The 17,325-nt window shown below is 42.8% G+C and overlaps 1 protein-coding gene and 1 long non-coding RNA gene across 2 annotated transcripts; one reads left to right on the top strand and one right to left on the bottom strand.

The window, feature by feature from the left end:
* Nucleotides 1–345: 345 nt before the first annotated feature.
* Nucleotides 346–17,278, bottom strand: LOC148055600 (uncharacterized). The gene is made up of 3 exons (XR_015704455.1): nt 17,066–17,278; nt 1,349–1,472; nt 346–800 (listed from the first exon to the last, which is right to left on the bottom strand). It is a non-coding gene; the product is annotated as an uncharacterized LOC148055600 (long non-coding RNA).
* On the top strand, nt 5,931–6,932 carry LOC104009822 (olfactory receptor 10AC1). The gene has a single exon (XM_009461854.2). It carries the CDS (start codon nt 5,931–5,933, stop codon nt 6,930–6,932), a length of 1,002 nt encoding a protein of 333 aa, XP_009460129.2.
* Nucleotides 17,279–17,325: the final 47 nt, after the last annotated feature.

Here is a 17,325-nt window from a genome sequence, read left to right as displayed (position 1 = left end):
AAGGCACTTTCTCAAATGATATTAACATTTATTTTCACGTTGCCATTGTTACATTTTCATTAGAGTGAATCTTACATTTCATTAATCACCAAATACAATTCAAGCAATCTACTGCCTTAATTTCTCTAATCAGATAAGTCACCATCATATTTCTGAATAACAAAGTAGCTTCTGCTTGTAAACATACCTGCAGCAGAACATCAGTGAAGCTGCTAAAGCCGAAATCTTTGCTTTCTACAACAGTATGATACCCCCAGAGGATCAATATCAGCGTGCTTTTGCATGTAAAGAACATCTGCAATCTTTCTTATTCTCTTTATTCTCTTTTACCACTGGCTAGTTACTTCATGTTGCTTGAACATTATTTTCGGCCTGCTGAAAAGTTTTGCATCTCTCTGTCATGTCAGAGCCGTAGGGCTGTCTAGGCTGAGTGCGCCATTCCCTCCGCTGTCGCTGGGACTGGCCATCCCTCTCCTCCAGGCTCCCTGGGATGTGTCTCAGCTGTTTCCATTTTTGTCCATATTGCTCCAGATTACACTGAGCTTCCCAGTAATGCTTCCCGCGCAGCTTTATTATTTCTCTTGCCTTTTTGGAGCAGGCTGGCAATTCACGGGTGTGGATAGGCAAGCCCAGCGCTGGTCCTTTTTCTCTGAAGACCGAAGGGAGCATCCTCTGAAGTATGTTGCAAATGCTGATAGAAACTGATATGATGTGATTCATTAACCATAGTTGGATTCCAAGAAACTCTTTATACAAATTCGGGCCAAGGCAGGCCAGTCCCAAAGCCTTGCAGGCACGTACTGAAAAAAAAAAAATCACACAGAGTGCGGGGGAAGAGAGCAGGGCTGAACTCTGCAGCAAGGAAGAAGATACATCTCTCTAACACGCTGCAGACTCAAGACATGCAAACACTGATGCTAACATGCAGCTTTTATTAATCTATTATGAATTTGGCTGCAAGCTGATGCAATGAAAATGCTGGGAACCTGAAAGGTGTGGGCTAGAGAAGGAAGTACGGAGTCACTTTGACATGCATATTCTCATCCTCTCCTGCTCCTGGTTTGTCTTGTTGCTGTGTGTTCTGGCACTGGGATGCATACCTCACTCCAGCTAACGCGCCCCTGTTCTGTGAGCCATGTTTCGGAGGTAATGTGTAGGCGTGTGTTGAAACATTGTGGGGAGGGGTAAGTTGCATGTTAATAAATGACAGCTTATCTACACACGCACAAACTGAAACAATAATTTGCCTTACTTATTTCAGTGTGAGGCTGGGCACTAAGGTAAAAAAAAATTAGTGCATATTACTGCTGACTGTGTGGTATTGGTTACTGGGTACGTGCTGACTCACCTAGGTTCACCTCCAGTCCAGCAGCAGCAAAGGACCATCTGAAGATGAGAGAGTTGGAACAGACTTGTCAAAATAGTTCCTTGTAATTATTTTCGCATTGTTACTGAGGTAGCAGATTTTTTTCCTGCGGTTTGAGTTAGAGAAGAGAATAAATATAAATTAAAGGGAGAAACGGCACCTAAACCCCTGAATTTTATTTTATAACACCAGGAGAAACTATACATGAGTTAATCAGTTGGTGTTCTGAAATTCTCACAGAATTTGCTAGAGGGAGCAATCTTACTCTGCAAAGCATTTGACTAAAACAGACTCTTCACTGTAAAGATTTACTTCCCCTTGTAATCCACCCAATTTGTTAGGTGGAATTATAGAATAACCAGCTTCTTGATTTTACTCCTGTTACAGCTGCAGAGACAACATGCCACAGAGGGAGGCTTCAGGGTTGTTGTTTTATTCATTATTATACAACAGCATCTAGAAATTCCAGCCAGATTCAGAATTCAGTTTTGTAAATGCTTTAAGGGCATTCTGTGCCCTGAATTGTTTGCAGCATCTTAAGCAAAAAAAGTGCAGGGAAAAAAATTGAAATTAAAAAAAAGTTTGAATAGTTGAAAGTCAAATAAGCGAATTGAGAGACTAAAGAGGATAGACCCTACTGTCATAGCTTTAGTTCCAAGAGTTACATGACAGGTTTAAAAAAGAGTGAAAATACTTAAATATGACTTTGGCATTGAAGTTCTGCCCGATTTGAAAATTATGGCACTTTAGAATCCCAGGTAGTGGCTTTGGAGGAGCCAAATCTCCACAAGTATTTCAGTTTGTGACAGCAAAGCTCCTCGGGTATGCACACGGTTCTCTTCCTGTCCATACTGGACGTCTGATGAAGGCCGAACAGAATCATAGACTCAAAGAAAGATTTAGATGAGAGGGGACCTCTGGAGGTCTCTAGTCCGACACCCTGCTCCAAGCACAGCTAGCTGCAGAGCCAGATCAGGCTGCTCATGGCCTTGATCAGGCAACATGTGAACACCTCCAAGGAGGAAGACCTCCCAGCCTCTCAGGACACCTGTTCCAGTGCTGAACCGCCCTTGTGAGAAGAAGCTTTTTTTTTTTAATGGCAAATCAGAATTTTCTTTGATGCAAATATTGTGACTGTTTCACTGTGCCCCTCTGAAAGGACTCTGGCTCTGTTGTAGCCCCCCAATAGCTAGCTGAAGTCATCAGTTAGATCCCAACAAACCCAACTCTCTCAGCCTCTCCTTGTACATCATGTGCTCCTCTTGAGCTTGTTGTCATCTCTCGTACGGGGGACTGCAACAGTGGACACTGTGTTCCAGATGTGGCTTCATGTGTGCCAGATAAAGCAGAATAATCACCTCCTTTCACCTGCTGGCCACATTCTAGCTATTGCAGCCCAGTATGTGGTTGGTCTTCGTTGCCTCTTCCTGGCTCATGTTCATCTTGCTGTCCACTGGAAGCCCAGGTTCCTTTCTGCAGAGCTGCTCCCAATAAAATTAGTCCCCAGACTGCACTGATACACGCAGCAGCTTTGTCACAAAATGACTACGCCATATACATAAAATATAGAAAAATATTTTGAAAGGTAGACTTCCTCTAAACCATGTCCTGGGAAAAATCTTAAGGTACCAAATTTACATGTTTCTGCCAAGCTGGGTTAATGGGAAGCAGTTCCATTTTAGCAGTCAAAACTCTTGACTTTTTGCCTCTTTTTTCTACTTATATAAGCCTACAGATCTCTTTAATGATTTCAGTGTAAGTGGGCAGGAATGAATGGAACAATAGTAATAAAAATACATTGGGCCTGAATAATCTCAGTCCTATCCACTGGTGAACAGTGATTTCATCTAAGTCAGTAAGAAATAATGGATTATCTGAACTGGTGAAAACTCCACATACAGTCCTACACATGGGTTTAAAGTTTTTATATCTGTTTTGCTTTGCCTTTAAGTGTGAGTTTGGTTTAAACTTACTTAAAGACCCACAGACTTATTTTTATTTAAGAGCAGCAGCAATGCATTCTGTTAATTAAATCATTGTCATTTCTGGTACAAGCCAGCCCAATGAGTAATCAGCTCCTTTCAACTGCTTCAGTGAAAGGAGCAGGAGCCCTCTAGGAGGGTGTTACAACACTGCCTTCCTCTGAAGGTGCAATTACATCCTCTTGCTTGATTTACAGAAAAACTGCAAACCCGCTATTCTTGGGAGGAATGGAACTGTCTGTCATTCATGCAGGGAGGGCAGAGGCAGCAGGGAAGAGGAAAGACCTCTATGTCATATTGTATATAAGGAACCGGGTCCTGCAGAAGAGAAGAGAGGATGATTATGAAATGCTGAAAGAAAACATTGGCTCTAGGGACACTCACAGCCAGAGGGACCCCAGATTGGGCAAGAAACAGCATCTCAGCCCAGATGAACCATGCACATCATCGAGAGGACGAAGTCTCTAGTTCCTTATCTTCTAACCCAGAGACGGTATGTTGTCACTGAAGTGATCAACTCTAAATGCAAGGAAGGAAACCCCCTGTTTCTTCCCCACTCTTCATCTTTGTCGTGTCTAGTAGAATCCTCTTAAAGTCTCAGTACTTGGAGTGAGGGGAGCCCCAGCTGGTCCCCAATGATTGAGCCCGCAGTCTTGAGATCATGTATCAACCCATTACTCCCATTTTCTGTGAAGACCTACTACTTGCATACAGTTTCAAGAAAGCTATATAGCCAGACTGTTTAGAATAGCTGTCGAGGAGGTCCTGGAGCAGCAAAAGGCAGAGGTAGGAGTTATCCATGGCTTTATAACCACTGGGAACTGTGTCTAGCAGTAGTCCTTGTTGAGTTACTTGCTTTTGCAGGCTCACTGCTCCCTCTACTTTCTCTAAAGAGGTCCTTCTTGGTCTTTACTGACAGTCCATTTTCCTGTCTTGGAGCTTACGGTAAAGTTTCTTCCTAACTTAGTCATTTTGCTGATTATGCTCTGAAGCACAGAAATTTAATTCCTAGTTTTGCACCTGAGGTAATATAATTGTGGATGTTTTCATTATTCACCTGAGTCTCCAGATGTTTTGAATCGTGCTGAGATACTGGATCACAAGGAAACCTTGGGGTAGCAAGTTCCAGAGATGGCAGTGGCAAAAACAAAGGCAAAGGCATGTAGGCTTATCAGGTTCACCTCCTCAGCTTTATTGATTATTTCTTTCTGGAGCTTTCTTGAGATGTCTTCTTTCCAGGAGAATCTCTGTCTCCACTAATAATTTTTTCCATCAATTTTCCATTCCTTCTATTTGCTCTTGATGGCACTGGAATATTTCATGTAATTTTCCAGCTTCTTTCATACTTAAATATTGCTGGGTTTTTGATGTGAGAAGAAGTCTTCAAGGAATCTCTGCTTTTATTCCTGGTTTACAGTAAAGTGTAGAAAGGGTTGGAATTATTCCTTGTAGTAAATATTGCATTACATGATGAGCACATGAGCAATGAGCACTGTTCACATGTGATGAGTATATGTAATTTATTATTATACTTCTCTCTACATCCTTATCTTTTCTAGATCTTTACAACTTAAACAGCTTTGCATCACTCCACATTCCGAGGAGCTTTCCATTCTTCCTGTGACAAGCAAGATCCCATTTTCTTGAAGTTCAAGATATTAGCTTTGTATTTTCTTTAAAAAATTGTTATACACAGTACATTGCCATGGACAGCTTTGGTTTTGAGTTTGGAAGTTTGTTTACTTTAACTCTGATGCCATAGGGCTGAGCCAGGCATAAAGATGTAAGCAGCCAAAATGTCAACTCTAATTTTGGAATCCTCATGTCTAATCACTGACCCCTTCCATTTGAAACCCCGTTTCCATATGAACTTTGAGGCAGATCCATTGGGGGGAAGGGAGAAGCCAGTCAGTGAACACCTTAAATTCCCATTCATTGGAGCCAGATTGTATAGCAGAAGCTCCAGCTCACTGTCTGGTTGTCCTTGTACATCTCTGGCACAGATGTAGGGAACTGCAGTATTGGTGTGAAGACAAAACGAATGGGTCTGCCTGGGAGCAGAAGCACCAGAAGGAGCAGTGGCAGAATGTCTGCAAGACTTAGGCGTTGATGGTCATCAAGATCCCAACACATCCATCTGCTGCTTCTTAGGACACTCAGATCAGGAGGGAGAGCCCAATGATGACTCTCAAAAGCAGGACAGGACCGAGAGACAGTGTCAACTCCTAAAGGGTACCTAATGCACGTTCAAAACCTGCACGTGGTGACCAACCTAAGAACAAGTCAGAAGAAGCAATGGAGACCCAACAGCTGGCATTCCTTATTATCAGTGTCATAGCAAAGAATTCTAGGCAGATCATTTGGGCAGAAGAACCTTGGTGCTTGTGAGAATATGGGTCTGAGAGTGTATTGAATGTGACTGAGTGAAACCAGTTTTGTTTTAAAATGAAGTCACCTTCCTCCCCACACAATGAGCTTTACTACACTGGTTCCACAGTACTGCAACGTTATTTCCTATGTGAAATTGATTGCCAGGCATCAGGTCAAATTCAACTGTCTCCCTTCTGTTTCTCTCCCTGTAGATGCCATGTGAAGGCTGCATGGAGAGGGACAATAAGAGCACTGTTGCAACCATGGAGTTCCTCCTGCTCGGCTTCTCCGAGCTGCTCTGTCTGCGGGTCCTCCTCTTCTTTATCTTTCTCATTATCCATTTGGTCACGTTGGCAGGGAATGCGATGATCTTCATGGCAGTGGTTATGGAGCCTTCCCGTCCTCCCATGCTTTTCTTCCTCTGTCAGCTCTCTGTCATCGAGCTCTGCTATACCTTAGTCATTGTCCCTAAGGCACTTCTCAGCCTGATAGCAGTGGATGGAAGCACCATTTCTTTCATAGGCTGCGTTGCACAGATGCACCTTTTTGTGGCACTCGGTGGGGCTGAATGTTTCCTCCTGGTAGCCATGTCGTATGACCGTTATGTTGCCATCTGTCAGCCACTTCACTACGTAGCTGTGATGAGTGAGGGGCTCTGCCTCAGGCTGGCTGTGGCATGCTGTCTGGGAGGCTTTGCCGTTGCCCTGGGGTTGACGGTGGCTGTTTTCCGCTTACCTTTCTGTCAGTCGCATCGTATCAACCACTTCTTCTGTGATGTCTCTGCTGTGCTGCACCTGGCCTGTACGCAGAGTTACACCCGCGAGCTGCCCTTGCTGGCTGCTTGTGTGCTTCTCCTGCTGCTCCCCTTCCTCCTAATCCTGACCTCGTATGTTTGCATTGCTGCTGCTTTGTTACATGTCACCTCCTCCGTGGGAAGGGGAAAGGCCCTTTCCACCTGCATTTCACACTTGGCCATCACCTTGCTACACTATGGATGTGCCACCTTCATGTACGTTCGTCCTAAGTCCAGTTACTCGCCAGCTCGAGACAAGATGGTGTCTCTGGTCTACACCAATATTACTCCATTGCTGTATCCCCTCATTTACAGCCTCAGGAACAAGGAAATCAGACGGGTCCTCAGGAAAATGTTGAGGAGGAAGAAAATAGCTCAGCTGAACCGGCATGCTATCAGAGCTGTGACGTGTGTGTGGTAAATTTTAGTAGAACAAATGTGTGCTTGTTGGAAAACAGCCCCATAATCATGTTGGGACCAGATTCTCCATAGACTTCACTACAGTAAATATTCAGACAGAATTCAACATGCATCAATACATTTATGACAAAATGACATCTCTGCTAAAAAAAGCAAAAAAAAAAAAGGTCTCTAATGTAACACTTTACCTAAAGGGATATGCTTTAACGACTTGTGAGCTTTGATCAGTTTGTGGTCTCGCTTCTGTGATCACATACATCCTCATGCTTAGATTCATGGTCATCGCAGCACAATCAAAAGATCAACACAAAATTATTTAAAGCCGCTGTATTGGTTTCATTATTTTTCTATCAAGATAAAAGTAGAAGCTGGAAACTGGGAAGTCAATAAAAAAAATTCAGACTGGTAAGTTTTTCAGTACAAAAAATCTAAAGAGGGTTTTTGGAAGGTTACAAGAAGAAAGCCCATGCCTAGAAAGAAATGGAAATTAAGATGTGGTTTTCTCCAAATTTAGCAGAAAGCCGCACTCCAGCATCCCATCACAAGTGGAAAGATCATTAGTGTAAACTCATCTTACTCTGAATTATTCTAGATAATGAGAATGAAAGTGCCATTGATTTGACAAGAGTATGACTTTCCTATGCCTGTTTTGCAGGAAGCCATCTTTCCTTTTATAGGGAGATGCTTTCGGTTTGGATTGTTCCTATGGCAACATAAAGACTAAGATACTGGTCTTATCATATGACTTTCATCAGGAAAGACTGTATCATATAAATAAGGATGCCTGAGGAGTGTTGAAATCTATCATTGTAAGATTAATACTACCACTGCTACAGTTAGTGTAATTTCTTTAGCAAAGCCAGTAAGAGTTATGGCACATGCTGGACTGCAGCAGACCTAAGAGTCTGAAAGGTGCAAAGCAGTGTTATTTTGTGTGTTTCCTACACGTAGGTGGAACAGGATGATTCAGACAAATTAGGGAAGATCAGTTTTGGACAGGAATGGGGGGAAAGAAGCAACTTCATTATTTTATTTAGTACTTCCCTCCCCCATGCCTCTTTAAAGCCCCAAACAGACCCTGTGATTCAGAACCTACCTCTTACATATCAAATTGTTGAGAAAAAATTAAAAGGCTTGCTTCTATTTCTCTGTCTAATCCAAAGGAATTTCAGCACCTCAGCTGCCCTCAGCTCTCTCCCTTGGCAGATTGAGAGAGCAGAGTGATATTTGCTTTCTCTGGGCTACAATCATTAAAAATTATGGTAAGTGGATTTGACTAATGTAAAAAACTGGCACTGTAACTACGGAAGTTAACTTGGAGCCATCTGACAAAAGAAAAATGTGGAATTTAAAATTCACATTAAAAGCTGTCTTCAAGTTGACAGTCTAGCCAGGCTAAAACATTAACACAGAATATTGGCTCTCATGTCAATGAATACCTAATTACTGCTGTGAGCAAAGGTTTAGCTTCATTATTCAAAATGATCAAAGTTGTAGTGAATATTTTAATCACCTGCCAGGTCTTCCATAAAATGAGAAGGGGAGGGTCTCAATAAAAGCACATTACTTACTAATAGAGAAGTACTTTCGAACTACATTAGAGAAGCACTTTGAATCAAATATACCATTAAAGGATTTAAAGACAGTAAATAACTGTAACGAGCACAGGACAAAACTGAAGCATCAATTCCAAATCCTGTCAAGTCAAATCAAGCTTCGAAGTTAATCCTGCTGCAAGCAGTTGGCTGGACTAGAGACTTCCAGAGGTCCCTTCTGAGATTCTACAGCAGAGGTTTCTAGGAGGTATTGATATGCTCAAATACCTGGCAATAAAACTAAGGGACAGAAAGACACTGAGGTTTATAATACTGATCAAAACCTTGGTAGAGGCCCCCATGTGCTTCTGGCAGCTGTAGGCATGGGATAGCAGAGGTATAACTGTCATCTGCTGCTAGCTGTGAGAAGATAGCAGGGCTGTGTCCTGAACTAGAGATGTTCTTCATGAACAACTGCTGACTGGGAGCACCTCAGCAGACCTGTCCTCACTGCAAGGATACAGATGATGCCTTTGGGAGGGATGACATGACTGAAACAGCAACCAGGCTAGACTCCCAGGTCTTTAGTTCTGAAATACACGTGGGAAGCACAACAAGCAATGGAGGCTTCCTGAGAAGACACCGTCTCCACCCAATGTCCTTGCAGATGAATGGAGTGAGGAGATATCCCAGAGCCAAGATTATCCCCCATCCTACCCCCATCAGTACTCCCACATCCATTTACATCGCCCGCGGCCCTTCTCCTATGCCCAGCTGTGTTGAGTGCAGGGCTTTGCTGTATAGATCTGTAGAGAGGACTCAGGGATGAGAGTAGGAAGGGGAAGCTTATGAGGTAAGAGCAGCAACAATGTATACGAGATGTCAGAACCACTTCTTTTTAAATGTTATCTTTCAACTGCCAGGAGCTGCCTGAAGTCCCTTTTCCACCACTTCCCTTTACAAGTGGCTGTTTCAGTCCTGTTGACCCAGTATGCTCTATGTTGAGAGCTGGAGAATGCCCAAGTGAAGACAGCAACATCCCTGATGTAGGGCACGAGCACAGAAAAAATACGAGAATTTCTAAGTCCTTTTCAGAACTTCATATGGAACAGCAGGATCCAGCCAGGCAGTGTGGAGTTAGACAACTGCATACTCCACCTCCAACCAAAGACAGACAGGGCAAAGATCTTTCCATGGGCATCATAACTGTCTGGGCTGGATAGGGTCTCAAGGTCCCCCAGCACATGAGTAAGGTTGGGGACCTGCGTTCCACAAATGGTCCTGTCCTTTCTTGGAAGGATAATGCCTACATCTCCAAATTTGCAGAGGTCTGAGATCTGGCAAACACAGGTGTCATGAGGTTTTCCAATGAAACCAGCTAAGACATCTCTAAGACTCCCTTCATAGTCTACACAGCCATGTAAACAGAGTATTCATCCTTGCAATTAATTTTGTCAAGGCTGCCCTGAGCATGGCACTGTATGAGAACACAGATCTCATCAGTGGTTGAGCACCAGAGCTCAACCTCTAAGAGCTCAACCTGTAAGGCCTGTAAGATCTCACCAGTGCTGTCCACATGCTCAAAAATGAAGAGGGTTTGGAGGATGTTGAGTAACATTCAGTGTACTCAAGGTCCAGTACCTTGAATGGTACATACCACTCAAAGAGGTACCTCAACTTAAGGAGGTATTTCAAGGAGGTATCTTGAGTGCTACCTACCAGTACCACTGACACCGGTAGGGTACCAGTGACATCTCCTTTTCAGTGTAGAGAAAGCTCCAGGTACCAGTGAAAGCTCCTTTTTTTTTTTTTTTTTCTTTTTTACTGTCATGTTTTGCTGTCAATCCAGGTAAGACGTTTCCTAAAAATTGTTCCTATAAAAAATCCATCTCCTAAAAGAATGAAATGCACTTGCATTAAAAATATTCCCATACTTTTCTAGGAGTCTAAATACAAAAAGTCTACTATGGGGATGTGTTTCTGTTATCGGCTGGTGAAAATTCTGACAGAAGTCCAAATTTTAAGAACATGGAAGAATTTTCAGTGTATTCAACTCCCTTTCACAAAGGCATGTTATCACAGCCTATCCATTTTGGCTTACACGGAAAGTGAGTCCACCAGCCTCCCTCCTTTTGGATTCTTGAAAAGCTTAGAAAACCTGCAGATAATCCTATATTTACCCAAATAGCTTCTTTTGTCCTTTGATCTGAAGCAGAAGGAAAGCATCAGGGTGAAATTAATACAGCTATTTACAACAATGGAGCTGTAGCCAGTGAAAATGGATGTGTGGACAGTATTAAACCTAGTAAGTGGGCTTTAATATCATGAGGGTGAAAAGCTGCCCAAGGCGGTGATTTCCTTTATTGAGAAAAGGCCTCCGTTTTCCATGTGTTTATTATTCAGCATGCCAAGGGCAATAGCCATATTGACTTTACTATGATAAAAACTAGAATGCTATAGGAGTTTCTCTTGCAGATATTTATAGATATTTACAGAAGAAGGGAGATGAGTCCCTCCTGAGATTGTTTTGTGCCATTATATGAAATTACTTACCCACTATATAAAATCAGATAGGATCCTATATGATACAAAAAAATAAAGTCCACACCCCTATAAACAGGCTAACGGGGAACAAATATGCTTAAATATTCTGCCCTTCCCCTCCAGAATCAAAAAATTCTAGACTCTAAAAGCTTTTTATTTTCCAGCTGGGTTGTTGTGCAGGCCTTAAGTCCCCTTTAATGGACTGCCTCAGGAAGCAACCAGGAATGTAGGACAAGAAATAATCAGGAGACCAAAGTAGAGTTGAGGAATGAGGTGAAGCTCCATGCTAGCTGGTTGATTTCAGAGTCAGTTTCACTTTGCTCTGCAATCATCTCCACATCAAAAAGCTGACTGAAGGTGCTATTAATAATTCCGGCATTGTATCCCTAACCTAAAGCTCTTGGCGCTAAAGATCCTGCCGTGCTCAGTTATCTTCTAGACAGGTCCAGGAAGTGAGAATGGGAAGGTCGATACCCACCCAGTGTGTACCCTTGGCTTTACCTGCATAAATGCAAAGATATGAGACAGTCTGGTTTTACAAATTGGTATGTAAAGATATAAGACCGTCTGGTTCTACAAATTGGTATGTAAAGCTGAGGGAAGACCAGATGGCTCAGCAGCATATGGCCTCTAGCCTAGTCACTGCTGAAAATCAGGCCTCCTAAAACCTGTGTCATGTTTTATTGTGGTTTTGGTCTACAGTTGCTCTCAACATTCATTTTAGTTCTCATGTTTTGATTTAATTAAGAGTTCAAGTTTCAAAAATCAAGTGGGAAGCTGAACTGGGAATACACTTGACAGTGAGTTGGGAAGATGTTACCACAATCAACGCCCTCTTTCCACCTACAAGGCAGCAAGGTGTCCGTTTCAAATATCTTCTCTTGATGTCAACACTAAAACCACTCAGGATGAACACAGGTTGTTAACGCTGTGGCCAGTGGCAACTATTTCATTTCTGCATAGGACAGCAACACTACAACACCAAGATTATCCTACAACAGCAAGAAATAAGGGCAAGCTTATTGTGTTTAGATTGTGGAAGCAACCCTAATTTGTCAAGAAGAGGACCATAAAAATAACTGCAGATTTGAAGCAGACATAAAAGCTTTAAAATTTCTATTAGGAACCCCAAAAAATAAAAGATTGATTAACTCACACGTTCAGTGAGTACACTGTCAGTGTAGAATCACACTATCAAAGTGACTAGTGAAACGTCTGCTTACTGCATGTTATTCATGCTACTGATTTTTTTCAATGTCGGTGAGGTATTTTCACACTTAAGCATAATTAATCCAAGAGTATGAAAGAACAGCTAGAAAACATGAACAAATTACAGAGAGGTATGTACTTGTCATGCAGAGACTACTATTGCTGTATTTTGAGCTGTGATTCAATTGCTGAAAACATTATAATCCTATTTTTCTACAGCTTAGTTGAAGAAGTCACGAGCATCTCTACTAGAAATCAAATTTCTCTGGGTCAAAGGTTGTGTTTATTGTGCATATGCTGTCGTGTTAGTAATGCTCAAGCAGAAATTGAATTCTGCTTTTTTTTTTTCCCCGTCTTTTTTTTCCCTGAGGTCAGTAATAGAAGTCATAAAAAAGTGAAAGCTTAATGCCACCAAGATAAATAAATATCTTCAAATGTGCCCAGGAAGCATGTGGTCTTGGAGTGGTAAGTGTAGAACTACACTCGTTGGATTTATAAGTATATAATGTGCTATAATATCTATTAGAAAGTAACTAACTCTTGTGACCCAGATTTGTACCACTTAGGGCAGTTTTATGAATGGGAACATGAATCAGATTATATTATGGCTGGATTTGCATCACTTTCCACTTGCCTATCCAAAATGTCACAGCTTAACATAAGGGAAGCCCTATTTTGCATAGATTTTTTTTCTTTTTGCAATAGGTCCCTCAGTCTCTCACGGCTTCACTGTTGACCAAAAGCGTTGACTTGGAAAGAAACAAAATCCCAGCCATCACCAGACAAAACGGATTGCATCACCCTTAAACTACGCGTGGTCCTGATGGGTGGGGGTGGGCTGCTCTCTGCTCCTGCCACAGCACCCTCGGGCAGCCGGTGCCTCTCGGGCACCACATCCCCTGGACCACCAGGGCGAGCAGAACTGGGATATGAAGGCAAGAGAATTTTCTCAAGTAATTTCTGGGAAAAAGAAAGGTCCTCCTCCTCATTTTCAGGACCGTACACTAATTTAATTTACTCCTGTTTTGCAAGCCCAATAACTTGGGCAGACCATGCGCAGGATAGCTTATCAAGAGACAAAAAGCCAGAAAGCCTGCAGTTCAGCCAACAGTGGAAATATGCTTCTGTGCCTAATTAGATATCCAGCCAGGGCATCAGTAGATAGAGAAACATCTATGAGTACGTTGTTGATGAACAAGTAAGTGGAGTTTTATGCAGGGATACTGGACTTCTAATCCACGTTTAGTCCTTCCTATCTCCATTAGGTGGAGAATACATACGGGAAGCTACCCTCCCATTTTGATTGGAGACCAAGTAAGGAGCTGTCTACATTCCTGGTGGCAAGAAGACACGATTGTTCATCTACCAGCGATGAATAGAATCAGAAAAAAATTAAGGTGGGAAGGGACTACTGGAGGTCTTTAGCCCAAATACTTACTCACAGCAGAGTTAACACCAAAGCTGCGTCAGGTTGCTCAGGGCCTTGTTCAGGCAAATCCTGTACATCTTCAAGGGTGTTCCTCTCTGGATATGTGAGGAAGAGTGAGGGAGTGTCCCCTGCTTCTACTGAGATGAGCAATAAAAATGAAAACCCGGATCTACACCCTGTCTCTATCAGCTTCATTCGTTCCCTTGCCCTTGGTATTCTTCTCAGGGGAGAAAGATAATGAGCTTGACTGCTTGTGCAGTCAAGTCCCCAAGTTCCTCAGCTAGGGGTGACCACTTTGTGATCAAGAGGAGCCACTTGTGCTCCTTTGTAGGAGTTTATAATGTCTGTTTAAAATAAAGTCTGAGTTTCTGAATGAAGAAAGTCCATGTACAAAACTAATTTAACAGCTTAAACCACTAGATGGTAGGAGTCTATTTTCTGCAGAAAGACTGTCTGAAGTCAGTTTGAAATATTCTAAGATAATTGCTGGTGGAGTAGAGCCAGAAAACTTTCCAAGATACAAAAGAAAACACTAGAATATTAAACCGTGGTCATGGAGGTGAGAATAAGAGAGAGAAAGCACGAATTCTCTATGGGAATGAAACATCAAAACAGTGTCCCCTATGCTCTACAGAGCTGTCATAAATTTTTCTTAGAGTTGTAGAGATAGTGGATAAAAGGAGTGAATCAGAGGCCACAGAACAAGGGCAAGTTCCTCCTTTAGACTGAAGTTGGGCTTGTTGCAGAATGTGATTGGGGCCCCTGTGAGCCCTATACATCTGTGTTACTGTAACATCTTACTGAAAGCCAGTTCAAGGTGAACAGGTTCAAGTTATCAATGCCAAAGGGATGCTTTGATAGTTTATGAAGTAATAGCAAATGGGGAACTCCAGAGATTGTTTCTAGGTTCAGTTTCATTCATCATCTAGAAGGACATTTAACAGCGCAATGGTGAAACTCATAGCTCTTTCTAAAATGTGAGGAGCAGCAAACACAGCAAACAATTTATAAGAAACATATGAAAGAGTTCCGTCTGAACTGCAGTTCAAAAGAAGCACGTCCCAACTCAGCCCTTTGACTGTCCCAACAGTACATCAAGACAAGACCCGGTGCATACCATTCCTCCTCACTTCCCTCACCACAAGCCCACATATCTGTAGGAAGAAAGCCCAGGTGTGTTGTGTAGTGATATTTTTTCAGCTAGATACCTAATCTCAGCAATACATGAAACAGGATACTGGGAAATGGAAGGAAAAAATATGCCCTGCGATTCAGAAATATTCAGAGAGACTGGAAACACGGGATGAGATTCAACCCAAAGACATGCTGAGAGTGAGTTTAAAAGTTGCAGTTATCTTCTTACCATCAAAAAGCACGCCAGAGATGGGAAGCTCACTGGGAAGCCATGACAGTGAAAAGGTTGTGGAGGTGTAAATCATATAATCATAGAATATGATTTTAAAGATGAACATTTTTTGAAATTAAGTTATTTCAGATTTATTTTTTTTTTTGCACTAGATACTCAGAGAATTAGTTTTGTCCAATAATTTAAAAAGACAAAATCCAACCTTGTGATGCACAAGGATCCTGTCAATGAAACACTCAGCAGAGTCGTATGAATAATTCACGTGTAGTACTCCACTGTACTGGGTACAGCCTCTGTGTAGATTCCCTCTTTTTCCGTTTGGATCTGCATTTCGGTGCAGAGGACACATGGCAAAGCAATGCAGCAGAGCTTTTACAAATATCAGTAAAGTTCCAGGCATTTGGGGTTTCTACTTTTTTATGCTTCCACTTGTTTATAGATTTGCTGCAGATCTTGATCTTGCTGTAACATTAGATCGTATTTTGTCTGACTACAACTGTACACATTCTGACTGGGAGCTACAGTAGGCGAACTCTGATCTACAAAATAACGAAGCGGTACATAAGATTTCTGACCACCGTCATCTGGAATACCCCAATTTCTGACCCCCATCAGCCAACACTAACAAGGGGGAGAAAAAGAAAGTAAATAGTCTTTAGGTCATCTTCTCTGATAAGCCCTAATAAATCTGTGCCTGCCTATTCAAAATCATTAGATTTGGATCAAATCTTAGATCAAACGTCCTGAGTATCTGCACACTAATGAAATAGAGCATCCCCAGGTTCTTCACCCCAGAGCGCTTCTGAGATTCTACAGATGCAAACTCAGGTAGCCCTGAGGAACTGAATGTAAGGCTGCAACACTGATTTTTTTTTTTTTTTTTTTTTGCCTTAGGAAGGATATGAGCTCCTGAGCTGCCCTAGAGCCTCACCGTCCAGTTGCAAATGGTTCTTTCCCATTTCATGTCTATGTAGGCCTCGCCTATGTTGTCCTGCCACAAGGGAGAACTTAGCCACGGGTCCATCTGCCCCACTGCTACATCACAGACTGAAGAAGGCACAGAATTGTACAAATGAAGACCGAAATGGCTACATTCCACTGCTGCAAACTCAAGGTATGGGGTGTAGACAAGGAAACCTTATATTGGTGCTGCAATGGAAGTCATTCAAATGCGGGGGAAGGGTGGGCATAAAAATTTGAGACTTAGCACTGTACACTGAGAAAGAGCACTTTAAACAGGATGAAACTGGAATAAATTTAAGATATAACAACTCTGAATGACACTAACATTTGAATTATTTGTACTGATGTTTTACTTCAGTGCTACATAAAATTTAAAGCTTAGTATTTTAACTTTTTGTTCTCAAATTTCTCTTGCCTGTGTTCAAACTTCTTGGGATAGATTTTGGTTTTCCAAGATGTATGGCTAGATAATCACAGAACTCACCAAAAGATTTAGATGCAAGGGACCTCAGGAGGTCCGTAGTCCCGACCCCTGCTCACAGCAGGGCTGACTCCAGAGGTAGATAAGTTGCTCACGGCTGTGTCCTGGCACGTCTGGAATATCTCCAAGGGTGGAGATCCCCCAGCTTCTCTAGGCAACCTGACAAAGTCCTTTCTTTAGCCTTCCTTGGGGAGCAGGAGTAAGAGAGCAGGAGGAATGCAGCCTTACAGCAAGTGGAAGAATAATGCCACCTGTATTTTATGGGGAGGGGTGTAACAGCTGTGTTTGGGTGGGAGTAACATTCTTGATGAATGGCAGAAGACAGACAAAAAAAGCAAGTTCTTTCATATTTGTGTCCCTCAGGAAGGAAGCTAAAAGCTCCATGAGGTCTTCCTACACAGAGAGAGAATCCTTCTGGCTCGGTTCCTCTCCCAGGATTTTTTTATCGAAAAGCAGGCACCTTCCATTGACGCTGAGGAGGTTACTAAAAGAAAAACCAGTAATTCCGCCAGATAAAGTGGCATGGCTATCGCTCTGTGGCATGCTGTCACAGCTTGGAGAACAAAATGGCCCGCTGCCGCAGCGTACAGATGGAGTTCCCAAATACCTGCTGCAAGGGTGGCTCCGTGGTTTTAGCCGCATTATCACGGGGAGAAGCGGACCGAGCAGTCTCGAAGGCAGCGCCTGGGCTGTTTTCGTCTCTAGAAGAAAGCCGGGTTACAAGTGCGCCTGGGGGGGCCGGGGCAGAGGCGCGGACCGGGCCTGGGCAGGCCGCCCCGCCGAGCGCCCCGGGGCAGCCCCCTCAGGGCAGCCCCCGCAGAGCCGCCCGGGGCCGGCGGCGGCGGCGGTGCAAGAGCGGGGACGGTG

The sequence above is a fragment of the Nipponia nippon genome, unplaced genomic scaffold (assembly GCF_047370975.1).
Source record: "Nipponia nippon isolate SJK-2023a ecotype South Korea unplaced genomic scaffold, ASM4737097v1 scaffold_2, whole genome shotgun sequence".
In the NCBI taxonomy this organism is placed as follows: domain Eukaryota; kingdom Metazoa; phylum Chordata; class Aves; order Pelecaniformes; family Threskiornithidae; genus Nipponia; species Nipponia nippon.
Note: the sequence above shows the minus strand (reverse complement) of the source record. Positions and strands in the feature narration are given on the sequence as shown.

Excerpts from the sequence above, each read along its gene's own strand:
- LOC104009822 (XM_009461854.2), top strand. The coding sequence starts at position 5,931 with ATGCCATGTGAAGGCTGCATGGAGAGGGACAATAAGAGCACTGTTGCA.